Source organism: Haliotis rubra, unplaced genomic scaffold, assembly GCF_003918875.1.
Source record: "Haliotis rubra isolate DU_JTF1 unplaced genomic scaffold, ASM391887v1 Scf366, whole genome shotgun sequence".
Classification (NCBI taxonomy): domain Eukaryota; kingdom Metazoa; phylum Mollusca; class Gastropoda; order Lepetellida; family Haliotidae; genus Haliotis; species Haliotis rubra.
The window spans coordinates 938668-960970 of NW_025767042.1; the positions used below are offsets into that span (position 1 = coordinate 938668).

The 22303-nt window shown below is 38.2% G+C and overlaps 1 protein-coding gene across 1 annotated transcript in view; it reads left to right on the plus strand.

The window, feature by feature from the left end:
- Positions 1 to 446: 446 nt before the first annotated feature.
- LOC124285702 (partitioning defective 6 homolog beta-like) overlaps positions 447 to 22303 on the plus strand; it is a 30265-nt gene continuing 8408 nt past the window's right edge. The window contains exons 1-2 of the mRNA XM_046721980.1: positions 447 to 648; positions 7294 to 7519. Of these exons, the coding sequence (XP_046577936.1) occupies positions 586 to 648; positions 7294 to 7519 (289 nt within the window). The 5' untranslated portion in view covers positions 447 to 585. The remainder of the gene's footprint in view (positions 649 to 7293; positions 7520 to 22303) is intronic.

The window sequence follows — 22303 nt, forward strand, 5'->3', positions numbered from 1 at the left end:
TGCTGCCAATTTAAGACATAGATAATAATCAATAAACACAGTGACTTTGTTCAAGCCATTTCTGTTTTTATTGCCCCATTGGCGAAAAATAATAATTGCAGATATATATCTACTATCTTTAACTGCGTAAATAAACAAAAGTATTATATTATGAACATTTTTATTATTTATATACAAACGCCATAATCTGAAAATTCTGGCTATAACGTCCACAGCCATCTATTGGGGCACAATCGGTTCAATAAGAGTTTAAGAATTAAACAATATATTGGCATCGAGAAACTATTGCTTTTACAATCTATCTATCCTGACCCTTCCCTGGCTGAAGTTGTCCAATCATAAGCACATTGGGGGAACTCATCATGCAATAAAGAACAACCGACGTCCAAGGCGAGTTTAAGGAATAATATTAGTCGTAACGTTAATCGTATATCGTAGGACAGCCCTTCCCTGACGTCGAGCTGGTTAGTCACTGCATTACTGGATCGTAACTGGGTCATTTGTGGAGAATTTCGGACTTGAATTTCATTAAACCTTGGTGATTTACTGGAACGAGTGCCCTGATGTAGGGCTTGCATCTGAATTATGGCGAAAAGTACCAAGTCAGGTGCCAGATACGAGAATGGGAGAGTAGAAGTGAAAAGCAAGGTAAGGACTAACGAAAACCTGCACAGGTGCGAGTCGCCAAAGCCTAAGGGAGGACGGTCGCATGCCTGCCTCCCCGGCATGTCAACAAATATTCAGGTGCTGAATCTTTTCAACTGTTCAGGCTCCGTTAGAATCGGCAGTTATGTCATAGCATGTGGGGCAGTCATATATGAATATGTCTCCTAACTTTGTTAAACCGCTGACAGAAAGTCGGCGTCAGTTTTGACAGGAATGCTCATTTTAGCTTCGAGGTCAGCAAATTGTCAGGTAACAACAATCTCAACCTCCTTTATATATATGTGGTATAATGTTGTCTTTGCGTTTTGAACTGTGAAAAGACTTGGGCCGGTTAATTTCCAACAAATTTCCATGAACATGTCAGTTGTCTGGTAACATCCCATCCTCTGATATTTGGATTGTAAACATGTTTGTTATTTTGTGGTTTGGTAAACATCAGCACAGCCTGAAGGCTTGAAGGATAATAAATCCTATCAAATGTGAAAGACCCATTATGACCGATTTATATTAGGAATCTATGTATTACTTTAATGTTTAGAACAATATGTATTTGTATTTTCATTTTGTTGACCAGAAATGATATCTAAGTAATAGCCAAGATTTCAAATACAGGACTGTGGTGAATCACTGCCTAATGATTCAGGGACTTCTCATGAGATTTGAGGACCAGGACAAGATAGATTCAGTTTGAGATTGTGTGATCATCTCTAAGCACCATACTTATCGTTATGGTGAAAATCAGATGATTTAATTTGTGGAATAGCTACTGATGTATGTTTTCCTCCTAAGAGCCACCTGTGGTGATTCCTGGCTAATAGAGTAGGTCTTTTAGTAGGAGTCAACTGAGTGTGGATACTTTCATGGTAACCATGGTAACATGCTAAATCAATCAGGTTGTCAGTTTGATGAGTGATTCTGTAATCATTGTTTATTGCATGGAGATGATCATATCTTTATTGTGTTGATCAATGTTCATAATATCAATCAACTTGACTGTCTAGTCCAAACTCAATTTTGTTACATATCACTTGAATAATGCTGAGAATGATGTTAAGCTACATGATTCTTAATTTCAAATTTAGATGAGCAGTTTTTGCAGATTTTAAATAAAACTGCTACCGCTTAGAATGGGAGTATCTGTGTAATCTGATCCTGACCAAGTAATGTCTCTATCAAGTTGCAAGTCAGCAGGTGCAGAGCAATTAGTGAAAGCTGATAAGTATCTCACCTGGACACAGTCACATGTGCAGCAAGTGATCTAATTAACCAGAATGTTTATTGAAAGCGATAAGCAGGGCAATTTGCTGGATGTTCTGCATTTTGATAGAAGCATCTTAATTGCAAATAAAGAAATAAAGAAGTGATAACATCCACAGCTATGTTATTATATCAAACATTGTCAAGAATGAAAGTTATAACTGCATTACAGGGCTCCAGATAATTTTTCAACATAAGGAGTACGTACTCCTTATTTTTTCAATATAGGAGTACTGGAAAAGCTTAAGAGTACTGAATGGAATTTAATGGCATATGAGTAACCTTGTGTTTTGTGTCATATATGCACCACAACATTGCTAGTCTTGTGTAAACAGGTCAATAAACAATAAAACAATACTTTTTCAGATACATACGTCTGTAAATGATTCTAGGACCATTGTCGTCGTGTGTATCTGCTACGTTTTCAAAATTATTTCCTACCGTATCGTGCATATTTTTTATCCGTACATACGCCGATTCGGACCTTATCTGGAGCCCTGGCATTAATATTATTTGGGTTAAAATGACTTTATCCATTTGTTTAGGTGAAATAGGTTTAACAGATCATAGCACTTGTTCACTTAATGGTGGTGTCAAGACAAGCAGACATTTCAACACATTGAGCAGCTGGAGTTCTGTACTTTAATTAGTTACACATGCTTGCATTTGAAAGTGAGCTGTATAGTTGATCTCCTCAACAAATTTCACCCCAGTAAGTAGTTGGCATGGGGCATGCTTGTAGTGAAGATAGTGCACATGTCTAGACAGCCTTTGGATCCCTGCTCTTGTGATGTATGGAGCTAATTAATTACCAGTGTTTATGGAGTGTGTAATGACCATAATCTCTGTGGTCTGGTGTTGTACAGACCCAGAGGGCAGGGCAAGGATAATAACTTTACCTCCACCATTGTCTGCCTCTGCCCTCGGGGGTCAGGGCGACCTTGACATGGAGGTGGGTGGGTGGTGGTATTGTTCAAGTGTGGTATTTGAAGGTGTGTGGCCATTCATTGCACTGACATCTTGAAGTATTGATTGTATTTTGTTGAATTTGGAATTGAAACAAGATCTGGAGTACTTAATGATACATTGAATTTTTTTTATTGCTATTGTAAACAATTTGGGTAAAATGATAACCATGGTAACATGTCAGAATAACATATTTGAAACATCCCCAGTATCTGAGTTATTAACAACCCAGCACAAGATTCTCATTAAACTGGTCTATGTCATATACATTACACATATTAATGATAGGGATTTGGTATCTGTAATGAATATAACATTGAATAGCATAGTATAGCAGACCTTATTTCAGATAATTCTGCATGCATGATGTTAGTATTAGTGTTGGGAATTGGTTAAAATTTAATAATTGATGATTGGTCCATTACAACCGATCAATCATCGAAAATAATTGGTTAGCATCATTTATCAAATGTTCCTGTTATTTTTGTTAATGCACACAAAAAATAAAGAAAAAACATGTAGTAATGTGGTTTTCTTGCAAATTGCATAAAGTCCATTTGCAAATTTTGCATATTTAAATGATCATTAGTATGTTAGGAACACATATTTCCTTGATTCTTTAAGATAAATTCAATCATGACTTGGAACGAGCTTGTAGTGCTTATGAAATGTAAATTTAATGATACAGACAAAACCATCCTTGTGAAAAATATTGTTAATGCAAACAAGTTTTCCAAGATCGGTCGTGTTCGATTACGAGAAAACATGTTCGATTGCTTGGTCGTTTAGTCACTGTGCGAGCAATCTTCGATTATTTCAATTAATCGGACCACCACTAGTTAGTATATCAATATATGTCAATTATTGTCTCAATTATTAGTACAGTAAATGTCTTTATCTAAGTTTAACATGTGTCATATGATATAGACTGTGTATTGTGTGTAGGGTATAGTTCAAGAGAACCCTGGCCAGGCATCTGTGATATGATATGAGGTTGGCAATGGGGACCTTGTAGATCCTGGAAATAGGACTGGTGTAAGGTTTTTGCCTGGTAAATTGTAGGTATCTACCTCAAGCATGAGTGTAGATCAGAGCTCCAGATAAGATTTAGCTCATGTGGGTACTGTACCCAAAGTATTTGTTTGGAGTGGGTATTATGAATGTTGAGTGGGTATTTCATTTTCCGTTACCCACTGCTTTCAAACATGTGCATATTTCAGTCATTGTACTCACCTAAGTATTATGTGACTGAGTAAGTTTACTAAGCAGGTATGTTCTGCCTTATGACAATGTCATACCTAATCAAAACAAACTTAAATATAATGGAAATGAGTTCATAAAAAATCACTCATCCTAAATGGACAGTACAGCACTTGTCCTAAACTAACAGTACAACTTGATAGCAGTCGATGTCTTTTTCATTACGCAAGCGATTTTTATGAATATATTCCGTACGCATTTGTTTTAAACTTTTTGCATATCTAACATTTTAAATGTGTAATTTGGTACGCAACAATTATTTTTCAATGCGTAATTGGAAATTTTATATGCATATTTTACCCAGATACGCAGCTTATCTCCCAGGGCCTCTGGTAGATCAATGCTTATGATGTCAATCACTGGATTGTCTGGGTTCAGTTATGTACAGATCGATGCCATAGAGGTGTAATATTTGCTGAGTGTGGTGTTAAACAACAACAGACCTGATTCATGAAGTCTGTTATGAGTGTTGAGCGTCAAACACTTCCAGCAGCAGACTTTCTTCATTGGTTAAGATGAAAACTGTTCATCTGAAGGTACATGTGTCGTTCTCCTCAGATAGTCTCAATGAACTGAACTCACAGACGTAAACGTAATGATGTATTCACTGTTTGGGATTTATATACATGGTTAAAGATGAGTGGATGTTCTCAGTGTCAAATTGAAATACAGGGATAGAAATACTTCTTTTTCTAAGTGTGCCTCAGGGCACCAGGCAAATATTTTAAACGTGCCTTTCAGAAATCAAGTGTGCCCACATGTTTTTAGAATCAATGACTGTAGCAATGATGATGATCATTTGAAATGTAATGTCAGTAAACAACAAATGTAACCTGTTTTCTGTTATTACCGATATGTCTTGTTTAAGATGGCTTTCTTAAGCTTCATTTGTTCTGCTTTCCCAACACCTTTAATAGCTAAGAATGTTGTGACAGGTTTGCTTGTTCAATATATCTAACATACACAATTTCCTCTTCAATAACCAAACTATCAGTACTCCCATCACTCTAAATGGAAAAACAACCAGAATTCTTGACATCATCCATCATAATTCCAGTGATTTCCTTGGCGATAAAGTCAGTAAATGTTTTTGCTTGTTTGTCATTTGCGTAAGTGTTTCTGTTTTGGGGATTACACGACTAAAGGTGAGGTATGTGTGTCATAATGACCACAAGAACATTTTTTATCCGTGCCATTTCAGTATTTACTGTGCCATGGCATCCTAATATATGGGGTATTTCGAACCCTGAAATAACATTGAACATAGGTTTTATCAACACATGCACCAAAATAATTGCTCAATTGGAATACAATTAATTTAATGAGTTTCAAGATTTCAAATAACCTCAAGTCCAAAGTAATCCTGATTGATCTTTCTACTTAGTGAATGATCTTCTTCAAAACAGTCTACACTTTACTTACATTCTAGCATTAAAAAATGAATTGCAGTTTCTGGAACAGTGTGTTATTAGGTCCTTTGTTCTATATGGTTGTTGTAGGAGATAATGGATGAAGGTTAGACTAGTTCAGTTTGTCATCATTATGCGATCAACCCAGTATTCCTGCTTGTTGTGAATGCTGATTGATGGGGATTCACTTCATTCTATCATAAGAGCAAGTTGATTAGCACCAGATAGGTTCAGTGTGTGACTGTGTGATCGTTTCTATGCTCCATGCTTGTCTTGCTAGCCAATTGATGGGGATCAGATGAAGTTAGTTTGTGACCAAGCCAGGGATGTACAGGACGCGAATTCCTGCGTCCTATACGCATAAACTTTTAACAATGGATGCAACAAGATTTATTAGAGCATCCACAGGGACTCAGAAAAAGTCCAAATACTTCTTGTAAAAATTCCAATCAAGTGACAAGTTATCACTGAGTTTGCTACTAGCTGGGTTATCGTATTATTTGCAATTTCATTACTGTTACAATGTGATGATCATGATACACAATACAATAACAGTATTAAGAATAATATTTAAGTGTCTGGGACCCCCATTTTGTTGTCGAGGACCCCTGAAAATTAAGAGTATGAGTCCCAGGGTCCTTCAAATACAGGACTGATGTAAATCCCTGCCTAATGATTCAGTACCCCATTCTCATGAGAGATAATTGAGGAGGACAAGATAGATTCAGTTTGAGATTGTGTGATCATCTCTAAGCACCATAGGGGCGTTGGGGTGGTCTAGTGGTTAAAGCGTTGGCTCGTCACGCCGAAGACCCGGGTTCGAATCCTTACATGGGTACAGTGAGTGAAGCCCATTTCTGGTGTCCGCCACCGTGATATTGCTGGAATATTGCTAAAAGCGGCGTAAAACCAAACTCAGTCAGTCAGTCTAAGCACCATACTTATCGTGAAACCCAGTTGATGAAAATCAGATGATTTCAATTTGTGAAATAGCTACTAATTCAATCTCCATTCTCATAAGAGCCAATTGATGGCTGTGATCTGGCTAATAGTTCCGCACCCAGGTCTTTTAGTAGGAGTCAACTGAGGAGTAGATAGTTTCATGATGTAACCATGGTAATTATCTCTGTATCAATACTTGTTGTAAGAGCCAGTTTGATGAGGATCAGATTCTGTCATCATGTGACCTGTCTCATCATGGAGATTATCTGTTATCATACCTGATTGACATAGATGGCTGTTAATGCTATCAACCCGTGTCTATACTTACTTCAGTTTACAGGCAATGATCATGATATGAATTGAATATTGCTCATTGTGGCTCTTTAATGAGAGAGGGGTATTTAATTTTAGTTGACTCACGTAAGAACTGTTGCTCACTTGAAGTAATGTATTCTATTGGTAATGATCTACAGTGAATAAAGTGTAGCATACAAGTCAAGGAGGCCTTGTCATGACCTTAATGTTACAAGGTAAAGTTTTATGAGGTATCCAGATTTAGATACATATACCATTGTAAACATTTTCAAAATTTCAAGGATCTTGTGGATGGCCCTCAATTTATATGACTGGTCTGGGTTTGTAGGACTTTTTAGATTTACAACATTAGTAAAACTATATATTAAGATGAACAGATTTACAACATTATTAAGATGAACAGATTTACAACACAAGTAAAAATATATATTATAGATACTTGAATAGTTGGAAACCTTTGTTTTGTCTGTTGTTTCAGTTCGATGCTGAGTTTCGGAGATTCTGTGTGAGTCGTGACCCAGTTAATGGATTTGAGGAGTTTCAGTCCCGGGTGGAGAAACTCCATCAGTTGGAAGACATTCCATTTGTGATCAACTACACAGACCCCGTCCATGGAGACCTCCTCCCGATCAACAACGACATCAACTTCTCCAAGGCAGTCACGACAGCAAAGCCACTACTTCGACTTCTGCTGCAACGCAAAGGTAATCACATACATCCTTGATTGATTGGACAAATACACACCATCAGGGTTGATGCAGGAAATAGAAAGTCTGGTCGCAAGTACCTGAGACATGCAAGAGTTCTTTGATGAGGCAGGAGGGATAAGACAACCATTGTTTTGTGCACAACCTTTTTGGCAACTTTTTTCCTGCATATATGAGATGGCAGTAGATTTTTAGAAACTTCTGGTTTTTTTCAGAAGTGTAAACCTTACCATATTTCACTTGTCCTCAGAGTTTGATGTCACTGTTTCAGTTTTATTCATTTCCCGTCTTTTGCGAAATTGGACCATTGGGAATTTGTTAATGATGTCCTCCAAATGTTGCCTGTCAATGAGGACTACTGTCACAGAGATATTTGAAAGTCTTAGGCTAGCAGACTAGCAGACAAATGTAAATTTCAAACGCTTTAATTTTGATAAAGAAATGATTTACATCATCACAAGGGTGGAAATAACCCATTGCCTAACGTCCGTGTCCAGTGTTTTTTTCTGTCGGGCAAGCACATTTGTATATCACGCTGTACCAGTGTCCAGTTGACTTTCCAATGTTAATTATGTTGTTTGTTTAAAAAATCACCAAGAAAATCGGCTGGTAGAGCGGAAAAATTATCAGGGCAAGTGATTTTTCATGTGCCACTGTACCGGAGTACACTGGCAATTTTAAAGTTATTTCCACCCCTGCAGCAGCTGTTTTTGAAACTTTTGTTGGTGGACTGACAGGCGCGTAGCAAGCCAATGTTTTCGTTTAACCCCGATAGGTTGCAAAGCTTTATATTTAGATAGTATTGAGGGCTTGACCAACCTTATTAGCAACAATCATTACACATGTAAGCCCAGGCTTTTTTTGCCCCTGACTGAGTTGTTCTTTTGATAAAGATGGTGTGTGTTGGTAGTTTTGATCAAAATCATGAGGTTCGCTTGTCACTGAAAGCTTGAGTTCAGTTCTCCACATGGGTACAGTCTGTGAAGCCCATTTCTGGTATGCCCTGCCGTGATATTGCTGGAATATTGTTAATGGGAACATAACACCATAATCTTTTGTTCACACACTCACTACTACATCTAAATAACAAAGTTATGCACAAATTTTGTGTTTCTGGGACAAACAGGTCCCACAGGTGGTCAAATCATAATCCTGGTGGAAATCCAACTGTCCTGGTTACCTGGAACCTGGCAATTTTGTTCAGCTGAAACTGGTGGATTATGCTTTTACTCGCTTCCAGCTTGCCCTGTCGGTATCTGTCGACACAATCAGGTTGACAAGCTCTCCTTTGATCAAAGGGTTTTGGGACAAATTGACAAGCACACATTGTAGAGAAACTGTCAACTTTATTGTCAGTGGCATGTGTTGTTGAGGCTTCAAATTGTGATGCATTTTGACAGCAATATGGACAGTAATAGGAAAGTATATACTGAGACTATATATAGAAGATTTCTTGCATGATAGCTGGAAGTTGGCCAGAAGCATCAAAGCTGAACAAGTTGCATGTGTTCAGATAATTGTGTTTTCAGTTTTTTCATAATATTCATGTAGATGCTATACAATGAAGCAGTGTGTACTTGATGAGATAATTTAGTTTGTACTTCTCTTAACTTTTCCTGAATTGGTATTTATTGATGGCATGTAATGTTTAACATGGACATTAATGGTTTACTAATGTCACATGATGTCAGTTATATACGTTTACAGGTGATTTGATGATAGGGTTGGGATGATACACCATGTCACGATACGATACCTATTGTGATATTGTACCTGCGATACAATACGTATCGTGATACATACACCTTGAAAGAATGACACAGTATCAAGATTTAAAATGATTTATTTTAAGGTATTTGTGTTTAACAATAAAACTATTGTAATGAACAAACAAGGAACTCCATCATACTTGCATGTTTTTCTCTCTATAAGTGCTGTAACATGTTAAAGATAATGCTGTTTTGAAAGAAAGTTGTGTATAGTTTTGTATCGATACACCAGTCAATGATACGAAAGCTGTATCAAACTTAAGTGTATCGCAATGAATCGTCCCAGCCCTATTTAATGACTTGTCAACGGATGTCAGAAATACGCCAATCTTTAATTGTAGACGCTAGTTAAGGAGTTTAGATAATATAAAAATGTAATATGACGTGTACATTTTATGAGGAAGCAATGACAGATACTCTAGATTAATTAAAATTTCACACTATTACCTTGATATCTCATTATCCAACTGAATATGTCGGGCACACAGGGTCAATAGCCTTTCAGCAAGTAACTCTGTAAAATGTTACTTATTATGCACAATTCATGGTTTCATTCTTCTAATGGTTCAGGGGCGGTGGGGGATAGCCTAATGGTTAAAGCGTTGGCTTGTCACGCTGAAGACCCGGATTCGAATCCCCACATGGGTACTATGTGTGAAGCCCATTTCTGGTGTCCCCCGCCGTGATGTTGCTGGAATATTGCTAAAAGCGGCGTAAAACCAAACTCAGTCAGTCAGTCTAATGGTTCAGTTGACAATGGGGAATAGGGTAAACATGGTAAAAGTAGAGCAAATTCTTGCATTTCTAGTTTTATCTATGTTTGTCTGTGACAGTTCATTTAGGCATGTATGTTTTCCTCATTCCTGCTATATTGTTTTTTGTTTTCAACAAGAAGTTTAATTTCATAAAATATGTTTGAAAATTTGTCACAAAAATGAAAAGAAGACCATGACCTGTATAGTCTACAGTGCTAATTCTATGAGGTTTCAACAGAGCTTGTGAATTAGCTTAGCACAGGTGGTAACAGCAAAAGAATAACAAAACACGGAACTACTGAATCTATTATGAATTTGAATGACTTATATGTTTTTGTCTGAATTGGTCTATGTTGCTGAAACATTCTGAATAACTGTTTTCTTTCTATTATTAATAGTTTTCCGAAACTTCTATGGGACTTATGGGTAATTGAAATATGGCCACCAGGGAAACTGATAAAAAGTACATTGATTTCTGTTTGTTTCGCAAGATTTTTATGACGTGTCATATTTGTTTTGTAGTTGTTAAAATTCTCGATATTTTGTTGGTTGTTGCGTTTTATCCTGAAGTACATAACATTTGCTTAAAACTTTTTGTCAATGAAGGAGAGAGACTGCTTATGTGCTAGTTCCTCATCAACGGAATGTGGCCTGACCTAGTTTCAGCCTGAATAGTCCACTGCCCTTATTTACTATGGGCAATTCATTGTTTATCAGATCGGTAAGGGAGGTAATCACATCAAGATGTAAAACAGGAAATGAAATGAAACAATATTGTTCATATTGTTTTAAACATGCCTGTGTTGATTAAATATTTTGAGGAAAATATTTTATTGTAAACACAGTTTGAAGAACAAATAGTTTGTCGATGTATCGAGTTTATTTGTATGTTTTTATGAACAATATAACATCATGAACACATGTCATTGTTTGTACTTGAACATGAGCATGAAGGGTGTTTGTATTTTAAGCTATTGTAAAATATTTTAGATGTATTTTGCCATAGATTAAGAACCAATAGCACCAAAACTTTAGGTACCCTTAGGACTCCTCAAGATGTCCAACATTGGTCTCAATAAGTGAGTGAGTTGAGTTTTATGCTGCTTTTAGCAATATTCCAGCAATATCATGGCGGGGGACACCAGAATTGGGCTTCACACATTGTACCCATGTGGGGAATCGAACCCAGGCCTTTGGTGTGACGAGCGGACGCTTTAACCACAAGGCTATCCCACCGCCTCTCAATAAGTATAGCATGGTGAATATCAATTGAAGATACTCCATATATCGTATAGATCGGTGGAGTAGTTTGGTGGTTAAAGCGTTTACTTATCATCCCAAAAACCTAGGTTCAGTTCCTTACAGGGGTATGATGTGTGATGCCGATTTCTGGAATGTGGCTAAAAGCGGTGTAAAACCCTAATTACTCACACATATAGCCAACAGTGCTGACTGTAGTTGTGATGTGAAGTTGCATACAGTTGCTCATATATTTCATTACAGCTGTTATTCTGTCATTCAGTGACAGCTCCAAGCTGTCCTATTCCATATCGAGAATATCTACATTCAATTTATTATTTAGCCAAATCAATTAACACTATTCACAGTTTTAGATCAGGCCATTTTCTGGGGACATTGCGAGTCAGAATGTCACGAAGGTGTATCTGAATGTTTGTTCACTTTGCTAACATAAAGAAAATCTCCTAATGCTGTTTTCGTTCAACCACCAAAATTGGCAAGAAAGGAAGGTGGAAGAGAAAAGAGAATTGTGTATGAATAATTTCATTGACTTAATGTGTGTCCTGAAGCTGTGTGAAAATATATTTCCATAACCAATTGTGTGAAATCACTTCAGTGGTCATAACATATATCAGGATGTAATTTGGGTCAGTCGATACGAGAGAAGCGTGAAATATTTGTGTTCTGAACATGTTCTGCTTGAGTGATTACAAGTTTGAAATGCCACAGTGATCGTCACAATGGCACAACACTGATTTATTATGATGAAGTCAAAAGGCTTAGCTAGTATTATGCACATCCAGTATGGGGAAATTTGATCGGGACCCAAGTTGGTGTTTGCATGGATGATAGACAGATGGATAGGTAGGTTAATTTACATCCCTCTCTGTTGTGTTTATAGGAAGCAGGAAATTTCAACATTTGTTATATATAGGCATTATGTTACCTGAATGTTGTGTTTATCTACATCCTTAACACTCGTCATGCCAATAACGTTTAGCAAATAAAGATACTCACCCTTGTACAGTACAGGATTTGGACAAGGCTGTATGCTGCCCATTCTTTCCAGTTGTGTTTTTGTGGACTTCGTAATGTCCAACTCAACATGTCCTCTGAACATTCTTTGTGTGGTACAGGTTGTTTTGTGTGTGTTTGATTATGGATCAATATACAGGGGTGGATACAGCTTTTTGAGAAAGGGGGGGTGCACACTATTGAGAAAAGGAGGGGTGCACACTTCATTTTCACCCGAGTTTCAATGGTCATTTAACAAACTTTCAGCACAAAAGGGGGGTGCGCACCCCTGCACCCCCCCTCTGGATCCGCCTATGATATATACTCTTTTCCTAATCCATATTGGATGTATTCTTGATTGTGGTGTTAGTGGTGGTCACTCTGAGATTCAGTTTCACGTTCATGGTTTGCTTCTCAAGTGTTTTTAGTTGTTTACAGTTAAATGTTATCTCAATGTTTGCAGTACAGAAAAGGGGCGGTGGTGTAGCCTAGTGGTTAAAGCGTTGGCTCGTCACGCCCAAGACCCAGGTTCGATTCCCCACATGGGCACAATGTGTTAAGCCCATTTCTGGTGTCCCCCGCCGCGATATTGCTGGAATATTGCTAAAAGCGGCGTTAAACTAAACTCAGTCAGTCAGTACAGTAAAGGCAGCTTCTATAGACAGCTCTTGGTAATGATCTTGTCTTTTTGAATGCTGGGTCAGGATGAGAATCTCTGATGATAGGAGCATTAACAGGTGTATTCAGACAAGTGGTTATGCAATATTGCTGGATTTGAGGAGGAACAACTCTTCCTTTGAAATGGTCACATGTCTCAGGACTACTGACACCGTGTTTATCCAAAGAAGGGGTGTGGAGGTCACCCAGTGATTGCCTTTGGGACTGTGGGGTAGCTTCGTGGTTAAAGACCTGGGTTTGAATCCCCCACATAGGTGCAATGTGTGAAGTCATTTCTGGTGTTCCCCTCTGTGATATTGCTGGAATATTGCTAAAAGTGGCGTAAAACCCAACTCACTCACTTAGTGGTTGCTGTGCAGAGTTGTATCCTGCAGGTGTGTCTGAGACCTATGTTTGTAGTTTCAAATTGCAGATTCACCCTGATTAATAGAACTTTGGTTGGTATCCATACATGAAGGTTTTTCCATATTGGAACTGTTAAACATCTGCTTACTACTTCCTCCTACAGATAGCTGATAAAATGGAAAAACTGTTCAGTGTGACTTCAAAATGCTCGCACGCTCACTTACCCACTCACTCGAAGATCCACACACTCCTCAGCCACCCACTCACTCACTCATACACACCCGCGGATACCCACCACCTAGTCCTTCATGCCAACCAACACAACTCATACCAACCCATCCACCCACCTAGTCACCTACCCCTGTGGTGTAGTGGTTAGAGCGTCCGCCCGGAGAGCGGAAGGTCGCTGGTTCGATCCCCGACCGCGTCATACCAAAAGACGTTAAAATATGGTACTTGTTGGTCCCTGCCTGGCGCTCGGCATTAATGGGTACAACAAAGACTGGTTGGCTCGGAGTCAGTATAATGTGTCTGAGTGGGGTATTCATGCTTCACTGCGGCATGGTATCTCAGTGGGCTAGCACTATAAAACCAGCTTACGTCTGGGCTAGTACAAGCAGCCGCACATACACATACACACGCATGCACGTCGTCATATGAGCGAAATAGTCTCAAGCCTGAAATAAACCCAATTTCACCTCACCTCAAATCACCTAGTCACCTACCCACGCAGTCACCCACCCACTCTGTATACTGACAGAGAGTTTTCATGCATCAGACCACTAACATTGACTTACAAACATTAGTGAATGTTCTGACCGCTATCACAACCACCTGTTATTGACACAGATTGCAGTAGGTCAGAAACATGTTCTGTTGTCGAAGCGGTTCAGCTGCTGTGAATGAATTTCAGTGTGTTTGGACATCAGATTTGTTTATATAACGCATATTGGTGCGTTCAATCTGTTACTCAGGCCATGTAATAACACCCACATGGTTGAGAAACGATAACACCTTAGTGTGTAGGTAGAAATCATTACTGCATGACTAATAGTGGCGGGTTGCATAATAGTTGTTTTGTGTGCACAGGGTTTAACATGCCTGGTGATAGAGAGCCTGGTGATAGATAGAGAGCCTGTGGCACAGTTGAAATGGCAACGGCACAATTAACAGCTGCTTCTTGTGACAACATGCAAGTGATGCTTTGTCTCTGAAAATATAAATATGGATAGAAATGAACATTAACTTTTAATTGAAGAGGGGTTCGACTGAAATAGGATTTTCAGACCCATGGAAAATCTGGTCTTGCTTCATTTAAAATGGCGACAGCGTTACAGCAGTTTCTTGTGACAGCATGCAAGTGATGCTTTGTCTCTGAAAATATAAATATGGATAGAAAATAACATTAACTTTTAATTGAAGAGGGCTTCGACTGAATTAGGATTTTCAGACCCATGGAAAATCTGGTCTTGCCTCGTTTAAGGCGACAGCGTTACAGTTGAGGATAGGTTGGAAGGGAAACAAGTGTGGTTTGTGGACTGTAGGATGGTCTATATATACTACCCATCAAAAGTTTAGACTCACTAGTGTAAATGTAGCCACTTCCTGAAGTCAACTGTTCGAAACTAGATTTTCAAAATATTCCATACTGTTTAAAGGTGCTGTTTACACATGAACTGATGTATTGTAAAACAAATTCGTAATGTTGAAAAGATTATTGTCATGAGTTCAATAAATGATGAAACTCAGTGAAACTTGGCGAGTTCTTAACCAAACTTTAATCCAAAACGCAGCTGTTCACATGCACGACATTTGCACATGCTTTTCAGCAATTTGATTCATGATCCTTGTGTAATTCATCTGCATAAGTTTTGCAGCTGGTCCCCCTAAGTTAGTGGAGAAATTCATCTTCGATGTAACCACATATATATACGTAACATATAGTGAGTGCTTTCAGTGAATCTAAACTTTTGATGGGTAGTATGCAACAGGTACATGATATCACATATATCACAAGTATCACAAATATCGATATTGAGTTACAAATACAATAACAACTCATCAGTTGATGTTTTATTTAATATGTTGAATGAAATGAAAACAAAATATGTTTTTTTTACCTGTAATGATATGTTGACAGTGTTGATTTGTCTCAACAATGACCAGTGACATGTCAAGTTATGGTATAAGATTGTTGACCATTATCCTACCTGGCTAGAATGCATTCCATTTTTCATCTCTCTCTTTGATAAATAACAACCAAACTCAAGGAATAACATTCATGATTATTGGATTCTATTGATCACAAATAATAAATTGAATTCCGGTAGGCTTATAGTTCGATTCACTGAATATGCGAGAGAATTGTAACAGCCCTACAAGGCACATTTGGAAGGTATATCTTTTTCCTAAAATACTCTGTGACAATGCTCACAAGAGGAAGCTAGTGATTATGTCCTTTGACACAGGTAAGCTGGACAAACACACTGGACATGAATATAGGGATGGAGTTTGCATTATGCTCTCTAAAATACTATTCTCTTTTCTCTGAATCCATATGGGTGTTGTATACAGTTACCGATAGATTTGGTCTAAGTCATGAATCTTTTCCTGGATTATCCAAATTAGATTGTGAGGTCAATGTTAGTCTGTCTCACAGTCCCTGAACCACATTATTTTCCCTACAGCCTAGCCTTCCCTGTAGTGCTAGATTTCCCCAGGTTCTGAATCTCTGGTCTCCCTAGGGCTCCTTTTCAATTTAAATGGGATTGTTTGTTACTATCAAATTTATATATATTCAGAGATTAAACCTTAGACGAGGTCAATGTTTATATGGCTGAGTTATGGATGAAACTGTCTGAGTGTGTTGATTAATGAATGTAAAGGGAATAACACGTTAGATGTCATCAAGCATATTAATAACAGTTCATTTTCCACCTGGTCATATATTTAACAGGGCTCCAGAAATTTTTTCAACATCAGGAGTACGTACTCCTTATTTTTTCAATACAGGAGTACTGGAAAACCTTACAGTTCATTTAGAGTACTGAATGGAATTTAATGGAGTACCAGTAATCTTGTGTTTCATTCATATATGCACCACAACATTGCTACTCTTGTGTAAACAGGTCAATAAACAATAAAACAATAATTTTTCAGATACATATGTCTGTAAATGACCGTACACCATTGGTGAGTTGCGTATCTGCTACGTTTTCTAAATTAATTCCTACCGTATCATATTTTATCCGTACATACACCGATCCGGACCTTATCTGGTGCCCTGATTTAAGATGCTGTATAAGACGTTCAGAAATATTGTTGCTGCTACACCTGCAGAATAGACAAACAATAACCCTTACTTCAAACATATCGTATGTCTTTGATGTAAATATGTTTTATTCAACAAGCCAGATCCAGGTTACAGTCAGTGTAGCCCATGATAATCAGTGCACTCAATCTGCCCCCAACTGAGAGCACAATAGGACACTGGGCTCATATTTTATAGGGTGGTGTCCAGGTTGCCAAGAGATCTCCCTGTCCTGTTGGCAGGTCGTCCTCAGGACCTGTATAAGCAAACATGGCCATCAAGAGTCATTCCACTCTGTCCACTTTGATGTTATTACTGACCCATGTCTCCAGGTCATATTCAACAAGCAAACCTACCTGGCTGTTTGTGGAGGAAGATCTGGTCTAAGGGGTCGTCTCAAAGCCTATCTGTTGCTATTTGTTCACTCTGTGGCTTCCATCTCCTCACTGTCCTGCTTCACTCAGAGGATTGTGTTGTGTGTGCAGCTGCCTTGGTAGATTATTTGTAGTTGGGTTTTGTCTTTTTATTTCTGTTTCACCAAGTTGCTGTGTAGTTCACTGTTAAAATAATGAGTTTAAGACAGCCTGGATGGTATTGGTGTTCAAGATTGACTGTCATTGTTCTCTGGTAGTGGGTTCGTTGTTGTCACGGGTACTACAGATGTGAACCCCGGGTACGTTTCTGTAAACACAAATGTACCCAAGCCAAAATCAGAATACAGAAGCGTACCCCAGGATGAGTCCATTCCGCTTAATGCCGTTTACTTGATTGGAAGTGTCATACTGTTGTATTAGTTGCACTTGATTGCGTTATGTAAGAAACAAGCATACACAGTGAAGAATATTTTGCAAGGCAGAATACAACTTGCAAACAGTTGAATGGGAACAATTATATATGGTTTCTCTTTTGGGATGCAGAATATAGACTCATCCGATGCTTAGGGTACAGGGTACCTTTCCTGGGCGTATCTTGACTTAAGGGTACATTTCTGTATACAGGAACTTATGTGGGGTACATATATATCTGTTGTACCCATGCCAACAACCCTTCAGCCTCTCTGGTACATAATCTAGAAATAGTTTTTTTGCAGTGTAAGATAAATAACATTCATACATGTGCCAGTGATATTTAAATGTTGGTTTGATCATGTGTAAGAACTGTATAAGTGCCTTCGGATGGATAAGATTTGCATTTGTGTCAAAAATGATAAATAAATGTACATTTTAATCCTTTTAATATTTTTCTATTATAAAGAAATGGGATGACATGAACATAAGAAAATTACATGTTGACCATTGTGGTGTCTCATTATATTACTTGTAACCAGTGTTCTAATCAAGGGTCACAGTAACCTTGTCATAAATGAGGTACATAACTTCAACTGCTATAGCAGAAACTTCAGCAAGCACCCTCCCCTGTAATTTGAACAGTGTGATGCTTTTGAAGTCTTGGTATTTACTGGTAACAGTATCTGTGTATGGTATCTGAGATACTGCTTTCCTGACGACATCCTTGTAACACCCTCCCCCTCACACACCACATGATCAGTGACTGACTGAGAGAGACACTGAAGAGAAACTGTATTTTTAGGTGGACAGTCGCAGGTTTACTGTTTGCCTGCTGATGGGGATAAGAATGTCGACTCAGGTTGTCGCATTCCCCGACACTTTACAAACAAAGACAAGCTGTGCAAGTCAGTTTACCTAGCTCTAGTGCACAGATAGTCCCTAAAAACCTACGGTCAATATTTGATCTTTTGAATTGGGCACAAAATGAAATCATTATAAGATTCTTTGTGATCCCAGTATGAACTAACACAAATATAAATCTTGTTCGGAACACTTTTGTTTCATTTTTGTTGTGAGGCAAAGTGTTAAATATATTTGATCGGAAGTATTTGCTGACATTTCATCCCACTCAACCTCCGCTTGTGTGATTACAGAATGTATGCTTTTAATCTTGTGGAGAATGCCAGAGCGCACAGTCCGCTATGTGTTACCGCAGTTACACTATTGTCTGCTGTTTAATTACATGAAAACCTGGACGCTTACAGGAATGTTTTTAAGTACATTCTTATGAAGAGGTATTTGAATGACATCTTTGAAGTTGTGGATTTCAGAGGCATGTTGAGATATTTTCGATGCTTATAGCTTGTCAAGTTAGTGACAAATTACTCAAGGTAATCAATGTCTAAGTCAAGGTCGTCAAGGTCTTCACAGTCTTTTGCTGATCTCTACCCAGCTATCCAGGGTTGTAACCATTCAAGCATGTCACCTACACAATGTCTAATAAAGGGAGTCTGTTCAGGCATAAATTGGTCCTGTGTTATGTACGTTAAAATGAATAGTTTCATATCCAGGCCAAGTCATGCATCTGTGGTCTTCATAGAAGGCTTGTTTACAGTGTGAATATTTACAAGGTTTTGAAAATTATGAACAATACATTAGTATGTCCCTTTGTCGTGATGCATTTGTTTGGTTTGTTGTTTAACCCAGCAATCATCAGTATTTCTGTGATGCATTTGTTTGGTTTGTTGTTTAACGTTATATGACAGCAGTTTGTAAATAATCCACCTTACAATCCAGTGATTAACATCATGAGCATCTATCTGTGCAGTTAGGATGCGATGGTACATATCAACCAAGTCAGAGAGCCTGACCACCTGGTCTTGTTAGTTGCTTCTTATGTGACAAGCATGGGTTGTTGGAAGACCAATTCCAACCCGGATCTTCACGGGTCCATACAGATGTAAGATGACTGTGAAAAAATGAATTAAACTTTAAGAAGAATCATTGATCAGAATCAGATTTCTGTTTTGTAATGCAATTAGTATTTCTGCAAATGTTTGTGATACCTGTAATGGAAATTATTTACAAACTGGTGCAGACTGTGAAGTAGTCTGTCTCACAGTCCCTGAACCACATTATTTTCCCTACTGCCAAGCCCTCTCTGCAGTGCTAAAGCCCTGAATAAAGCAAGTCTAGATTTCCTCAGCTCTGGTATACGTAGGGCTCCTTTTCAATTTAAATGGGCTTGTTTGTTACTATCAAAATTATATATATTCAGAGACTAAGCCTTAGTCTAACTGTGAAGTGGCATGGGTTTTCCTCATGATGGACTCTCATTCTTCTGTCAGATGTACATTTGAAATGTTCCCCAGTGTTCTGTATGTAACATGATGTCGGTGAGCATGGTGAGTGATGTGTACAGCATAGCCTGTACTAACTGAAACACAAGGACTTGTCCCAGCCAGTGATGGCCGCACCAGGCCACTGTCATGTCAATGTTGAAGTTATAAAACAGCTGGCCTAAACTACAACATAACACAGCCATGGTCATACAGGCTTGAGTGTCTAATAGCCCCCAGAACATTGTATTTGAATATTTGTACATTTTTGTCAATCATAAAGAGAGGCCAGAAGGAAGAAATATGTAGGCTAAGTTATTATTCAGGTCAATCGGAAGTACCATATGATGATTCCCTGTAACTGGAAACTATGGGTAACCTGATTCTGTTGTCCTTTTATTGTTGATATTTGAATGCAAGGGTTGATTAATATTCCTCAGGTTTCTGTATCTTTGGGCCTTGGACACAGGAAAACCAAGGTGTCAGATTACAGTCTATATCGTTGCTAGGATATGTTGGATTTAGTGAGCATATGCCCATATTACAACCCTGGCTCATAAGCACCAAATTTGTCTCAGACCATAAGAATGAATTTAAATTAAAACAAACTAATGTCTAGAATAATTTGGCATGCCTCAGCTGCTGCAAGGGAGGTGGTGTAGTCCAGTGGTAAATGCGTTCGCTTGTCTTGCCAAAGACCTGGTTTTGATTCCACACATTTCTGTTGTCCCCCCCCGACCCCACCCCCCGACCCCACCTCAGCTCTGCATTGTTCTGGGGGTCATTGAATTTTATGGGTTTTTTTTAGGGGGTTGCTGGATATATTGCTTTAAATAGATAACTCTGACATAACAGAGGCCTCTAACCAAGTACAGAAGAGTCAACTAAAAGTTAGGATTGGAGGATGGCTATAACGCGTGACAAGTTGATTGTGTCACTGTACACTCACTTACTGCTCATACCATCGACCGCTAGTTTGCCTGTTCTACATTGCTTGTTCAATGGCCATCATGATATTACATGGATGTCTCGTTGAACAGCATCTTTTCACTTTCCTCTCACATTAAGATGTGGCTGAGACCTCATAGCTCAAGGATCCATGGAGAAACCTGAGAGTACATGGTGCTTCAGTCTAGTTACGTTTCCATCTGCATACTGGCTGTGTACAGAGCTATGGCTGTGGGTTTACCAGGCTGACTTTATCTGTCTGCCACATGGAAACAGGTTATCCTCATTACAAAGCACTTTGTTGTTTACTGACTTCTCAAGTGTCAGGACACCAAGCATCATTTCCAGCCAGACAAACATGAATCTTCCGATAATGTAACTGCCTCACTGTCTGTTATTAGTGTGATATTACAATCAACTCAGATTAAAGAAGGCGGTTCCGCTTGTGTGTGTCTGAATCTGTGTCCCAGTTGTGTAGAACTATTGTTCGCTGACAGTGGCTTTTTAAAAATCGGATCAACATGAACATGTTTCTTGTAGTCTTGAAGCTTGATTGTTATATTTATTTTTATACTGATATGAATTTTAATTTTAAGGTGAATATTGGGTGCACCTTCTGGTAACTGAAGTGATGATGAAAATCCTGCATGGGTATCATGCAGAGTAGAACGACAATCAGTCCCAGAAAATAATATAATTATGGCCTAGAGCTGAGACAATTTGGACTTGAGGACAACTACTATAAGTAAAACCACAAAATAATATAATAAAAAATATTAAACGGTATATTATCTACAAAACAGATCCACATAAAACCCCAAACAATACTTAAGTTATGGCCTAGAGCTGAGACAATTAAATGGACTTGAGGACAACTACTATAAGTAGATTGACAATCATTCCCACAAAATAATATAATAAAAAGTATTAAACAGTATATTTATCAACAAAACAGATTCAAATGAGGCCCCGTACAATACTTAATTTAAAGCAATCTAGACTTGAGTACAACTGCTATTTCATTTATTCTCGAGGATCTGGACAGACAAGAAGCAGAGGTACTTTATCCTTGCTAAAATGGTCTGGCTTTGGCTGCTGGTGTCCAATGGCCTGATTCTAACTGATCACACTGACATTGACAGTAATGTCACTTTTTATTTCTAACAACTTGTTTTGTTTTATTTGATGTGATATAGCACATTAAGTCAGTCTGTTAGGTAAAACCTCACCTGACATGGCAGTTCTGGAATGTGGGATATATTGATCGTAACAACCGTTATTACAACCTGATCACAACATCCGTTATTACAATGTGTCATGTGTTTCATATCTCCCCAGGCACATAATCGTTGGAAAGTGTGTACAGGCATAATGTAGTTTATTCATCAACATACGCTTCAGGGGGGAAGCTTTCATCCACAGTTGATTGAAATCTGATTACAGAATCGGAAGTATTGGGGTATTTTCCGCTTGTTTGATGGTTAGTTTGAGTACAACAAAGAATGAAGGAAAATGTTTTCAAAACAAATTTCATGGTAGGTTAATAATATGATTAAGTGCAGTAGTTTGGTGTTATATTTGAGGAAATATTGATCT